This window comes from Sinocyclocheilus grahami, unplaced genomic scaffold (assembly GCF_001515645.1).
Source record: "Sinocyclocheilus grahami isolate Dianchi unplaced genomic scaffold, SAMN03320097.WGS_v1.1 scaffold2161.1, whole genome shotgun sequence".
NCBI classification, from domain to species: domain Eukaryota; kingdom Metazoa; phylum Chordata; class Actinopteri; order Cypriniformes; family Cyprinidae; genus Sinocyclocheilus; species Sinocyclocheilus grahami.
In genome coordinates this window covers 7,976-13,530 of record NW_015507340.1, presented here as the reverse complement: position 1 = coordinate 13,530, position 5,555 = coordinate 7,976, and the positions used below count along the sequence as shown (strand labels likewise).

General features: G+C 41.6%; 1 protein-coding gene across 1 annotated transcript in view; it reads right to left on the bottom strand.

The window, feature by feature from the left end:
- LOC107574247 (serine/threonine-protein phosphatase 4 regulatory subunit 1-like) overlaps window positions 1-5,555 on the bottom strand; it is a 27,523-nt gene that overhangs the window by 14,212 nt on the left and 7,756 nt on the right. The window contains exons 10-16 of the mRNA XM_016260697.1: window positions 5,301-5,395; window positions 4,931-5,214; window positions 2,608-2,750; window positions 1,445-1,744; window positions 1,199-1,360; window positions 822-922; window positions 566-734 (exon numbers count right to left, since the gene is read on the bottom strand). Of these exons, the coding sequence (XP_016116183.1) occupies window positions 566-734; window positions 822-922; window positions 1,199-1,360; window positions 1,445-1,744; window positions 2,608-2,750; window positions 4,931-5,214; window positions 5,301-5,395 (1,254 nt within the window). The remainder of the gene's footprint in view (window positions 1-565; window positions 735-821; window positions 923-1,198; window positions 1,361-1,444; window positions 1,745-2,607; window positions 2,751-4,930; window positions 5,215-5,300; window positions 5,396-5,555) is intronic.

Below are 5,555 nucleotides of genomic sequence, written 5' to 3'. Positions count from 1 at the left end.
TTCACTGAGAACGACTCAACTGAGCGAGCGATTCACTGAGAACGATTCAACAGAGCGATTCACTGAGAACGATTCAGAGCGACTCACTGAGAACGACTCAACAGAACGATTCACTCATGAACGATTCAACAAAACGATTCACTGAGGACTCAAAGAATAAAAGATAGAAAAAGGAGCAGCATTAAAAAAAATTGAAGGACATGAAAAAAAATGCATAACAAAAAAACTAGAAAAAAGGAAAAAAATTCATAATTTAATAAATAGAAAAGAAAAAAAAACAATGAACAAAATAAAGAAAAATCATAAAGAAAAAAAAAGAAAGTAAAAATATTTTAAACAAAAAGAGAAAATAGCAAAAGAATAAATAAAAAGGAAAGACAAAATAAATGGAAAAAAGAAAAAGGGGAAAGAAAATAGATTAAAAGAAAAGAAAAAATATATAATTAGTGAAAAAAGTTTTTAAAAATGACAAAATAAAAAAAATTATGAAAATTATAAAATCATGAAAATCAATTAATAAAAAAATTTTTTTAAAAAGGAGGAAAAATAAAGAAGACAGACAGACAGAAAAATAAAGCAAGTGAGCAAGCAGGCGGAGTGTTTGTGTCAGTACCAGTCTGTAGGACGTCCAGCGCACAGACGACACGCGGTCAGTACAGAGACAGAGCGCCAGCGGCCGCAGATAATCATGGACGTCCTGAGCGCTGTACAGCTCCAGCAGCAGCACCAGCTGCCTGTTACACACACACACACATATACAGGTCAGAACACACACACACACACACACACACACACACACACACACGTGTGAAGGATCGTACTCAGCCAGCTCGGAACGAAACCTCCAGTTACGACTGTTATCCGTCACCAGGAACTCCTGCAGCTGATACAGATACTTCCTCCGAGTGTCCTGATGCAGCAGCTGCAAGACCAACAACACACACATCATCATCATCATCCTCCTCCTCCTCCTCCTCCTCCTCCAGAAACGAGCCTGACCACTGGCCAGACTGCCTGTCTCTAAATAACCAAGCCAGACAAAGAAATGAAGAAAACACAAAAGTCAAATAAAAAGAAATAAACAGAAAATAATACAAAGGAAAGAATGTATGAATGAATAAATAGGAAAAAAGGGAAAAGCAAAAAAAGGAAAAAAGAAAGCCCCCCCCTGTAATGTGCAGAAACGAGCGGATGTGACCTTGAGGAAGTCGTAGAGATGCTTGAGGACGCCGATGCGAACCTCGTCCAGGTCCTTCAGGAAGCTGTTGAAGACGGGCACCAGATGAGCAGCGGTCAGCTGATCCCCCAGAATCAGAGCCAGCTCATGGATGGAGAACGCCAGCGTCCGCCGCACCTTCCACTGACACACACACACACACACACACACACGGTCAGCACCTGCTCTCGCTCCAGCGCCTGTCGTTAGCGTCTCACACACACACACCTGCATGTCGGAGGCCAGCGTCTCGTACGTGTCCCGCAGGCAGTGCCAGTTCTGTCGTCCCAGAGTCAGTGCTACGCCCGGCAGACTGAACGCACAGTGCCTCGCGATCTCCATGTCCAGAGCAATGCATGATGGGAATGAGAGGGTCAGAGCAATGCATGATGGGATTGAGATAGATTGAGACAGTGATGTGGCACTGACCTGCTGTTTGGATTTTCTCTGGTCTTCAGGATTCAGGCAGCAGTCGCTCACGTCAGAATCATCGTCGTCACGCGTCACATGTAGAGAGGAATCACGCCTCTGAAACAACACACATGAATCCATTCAGCTCAGCCAGATTCAGCACGAGTCATCTACACATCATTTCTACACTTCATTCTATGAACTCAAGTCATGAACAGCAATATTGATCTACAGATAGAGACTCTGGTTAGCATCAAGTAAAACGAATCTTTCAGTTCAGTTTGGAATCAGTCAGTTTGAACCGATTCATATAAATGAACTGAACTCTGACGCTGCTATAAATGAGAAATGCTATTAAAACATCTGTGTGAAGAGACTAGTAACGATACTAACTAGTCTAATGACACAATCTTTAGGAAACTTAATGACCAAATAATAAAAAGAACATTAAAGGGACAGTTCACCCAAAACCCAAAAACATTAAAAAAAAAAGATATTCTGAAGAAGGTTGGTAACCATTGACTTCCATAGTATTTTGTCTGACAGGAGTGTGTGTGTGAGACAGTGAGTGAGTGTGTGTGTGTGTGTGTGTGTGTGTGAATGAATGAGTGAGTGAGTGAGTGAGTGTGTGTGTGTGTGAATGAATGAGTGAGTGAGTGTGTGTGTGTGAATGAGTGAGTGAGTGAGTGTGTCTGTGTGAATGAGTGAGTGAGTGAGTGTGTGTGAGAGAGGGAGAGGGAGAGAGAGAGAGAGAGAGAGAGAGAGAGAGAGAGAGAGAGAGAGAGAGAGAGAGAGAGAGAGAGAGAGAGAGAGAGAGAGAGAGAGAGAGAGAGAGAGAGAGAGAGAGAGAGAGAGTGAGAGTGTGTGTGTGTGTGTGTGTGTGTGAATGAATGAGTGAGTGAGTGAGTGAGTGAGTGTGTGTGTGTGTGTGAGAATGAATGAGTGAGTGAGTGTGTGAGAGAGTGAGTGTGAGTGTTCACCTGTGTGTCGGCTGACAGGTGTTCTGAGGGCTGCTGGGAGCTGAAGGGGTTTGATCGAGCGGCTCGAGGCTCCAGGAAAGCATCTTCCAGTCCAGAGTCCAGCGCCGTGGCTCTCAGAGCAGCCGTCAGAACATCCACTTGTGCTGGACACAGAACACACTCATAATAAACACTCTCCTGTATTAGGACGGTCCATTTAACACCTTAATTAGGTGTGATTATCTATGAAATAATAACATGATTAGCAGATTTCCCCCGTCCAGAGCTGTCCGTCATCTCACACTGATGCTGATGACCATGAAGCAGGACGACTGCGTGATGAAGTCTATTAGAATGTAGTTTAATGAGCACAAAAATCCCCCTTATATTCATATCATATGATATAGTTCAGCAATATCACACCAGCAAGAGTGCCGTTTCTCCCCAATATCTGCTCCACTGACTCATACAACAGTTCACACAGTGGCTATTTAAGATTTAATCGCACATCATGTAATTAGATGCTAAATGTTAAAGGTTTGACAGCAGCGCTCAGTCTCTCTCAGTTCAGAAGAATCCTCAGATGTGACGCAAACACACTAAAAGCCCGTTTCTGTGCGTCACTCCTTCTGTTTTTCTGCTCGGTGTTTCAGCAGCTTCCTGAACTCATTTCCTTCCCCCGACACGAAGGTCTCTCTGCGGCGAGGACAGACTCTCACGGTCCCTCAGAAGTGCAGATCTGAGCGGTTAGGGTCAGGTCACTCACGGCTTTCTGTGCTCAGCTGTCACAGCGATGTTGAACCAGGGTTTCTTCGACTCTATCAGTGTCTACTTCACACACAACGGTGAGAAACTACTGAACTGAATCACGTTATCAACCACAGAAACACCTCAATAAAACAGCTCGAGATCAATAGTCACGCATCTGCCTCAGAAAAGACAAACCATAAACTTGGTTAACTAGAGAAAATAACTCATTTGATCAATTTGAGCATTTTGATGAATATGCGCACCGTTACATATTTTTTGTCTAAATTATGGAATAAATCTGTCATCGTGAAAATATGTTTTTATTACAGACGTTGTTTAAATGTCTATTTATATTAATAATAATATTTCAACAGCAAATCTGAGTATAAACTATTTATAATTAGATTATTAAAGAGTTGATATAAAACTGCCTTATGTGAAATCTACGAGTGTTGATTATTAAATTGAATTAACTGATTATTAAATAAACATCATATTTTTACTATTGTAATGTACACTACCGCTCAGAAGTGTGGGATCAGTAAGACTTGTAATGTTTTTAAAGAAGTGTCTTCTGCTCATCAAGGCTGCGTTTATTTGATCACAAATACAGAAAAAAAACAGAAATCTTGCAAAATGTTATTACAATATAAAATAATGGTTTCTATATTAATATACATTAAACTGTGCTGTATTTCTGTGATGCGCAGCTGTATTTTCAGCATCATTCCTCCAGTCTTCAGTGTCACATGATCTTCAGAAATCAGTATAATATGCTGCTTTATTATCAGAGCTGGAAACTAATATGTTTTTGGAAACTGTGATACTTTTTTCAGGATTCTTTGATGAATAAAAAGTTAAAAAGAACAGCATTTATTAAAAATATTAATATTTTCCAACAATATAAACCTTCACTATCGCTTCTTAACAATTAAACACATCCTCGCTGAATAAAAGCTTTAATTTCTTTCAAAAAAAGAAAGAATATAAATGTACCGACCCCAAACTTTGGAACTGTAGTGAATATTGTTAGAAAAGATTTCCATTTTAAATAAACGCTGTTCTTTTTAACATTTTATTCATCAAAGAATCCTGAAAAAAGTATCATCTTCCAAAAATAATATTAAGCTGCTCAACTGTTGATAATTCTAATAATAATCGGCATATTATACTGATTTCTGAAGATCATGTGACACTGAAGACTGGAGGAATGATGCTGAAAATACAGCTGCGCATCACAGAAATACATTACAGTTTAACACAGATTCACACAGAAAACTGCTGTTTTACATTGTAATAATATTTCACAATATTAAATTTTTCCTGTATTTTTGATCAAATAAACGCAGCCTTGATGAGCAGAAGAGACTTCTTTAAAAACATTAAAAATCGTTCTGATCCCGTCATGAAAATCCGTCATGAAAACAAGTTTTTAATGCAATCAACTTTTAAATGTTTATATTTCAACAACGACTTGAAGTAGAAACATAATTAGATAAAACCACCTCATGCGATTTACATTTTCATATATAACTCGATGAACTGATTACATAAACTTTGGCTTAATGGAGTTCTGAAATCCTGGTCAGCTCACCTTTGACGTCGGGGTCGTCGGTGTGTGGCTCCAGGTTCTCGATGAGCTCCTGCAGCTGTGTTCTGCCCAGCGCCGGGGCCGGGGCCGGGGCCGGGGCCGAGGGCCGCCTGTCCTCCTCCTGCAGCAGCTCCAGCTGGATCTGAGGGATGGGGGTCCTCCAGTAGTGGAAGGAGTTGAAGAGCTCCTGCTCCGGGATCTCGTCTGATGAAGGAAGGCAGCAGGACTCGTCTGCGCTCAGTCTCTCGGCCGTCTGCTCTCCTCCATCAGCGGCGTCTGCGTTAGAGCTGGACGAGTCAAACACACCTGAGTGAGTGTGTGTGTGTGAGTGTGTGTGTGTGTCTCAGAGCTCAGCACCAGCCTCTCGTCTCACCTGCGCTCGTCTCGGAAGCACTGAGCCGTGTTACTGCTGGGGCTGGCGAAGGTGGAGATGAACGGCCCGAGCGACTGAAACGCAGCCTGACGCACCTGTGAGCAACACAGAAACCACTCCATCTAGGCCTACAAATGGCATTTACTGCATAACGTGTGTGAAGTGATCTCCCGCGCGGCTGTGAAAGACACTATTCAAACAGAAAACAAACCGCTTCACTTCATTCAAGAGTAGGATGTACTTAAGAAGTAATAA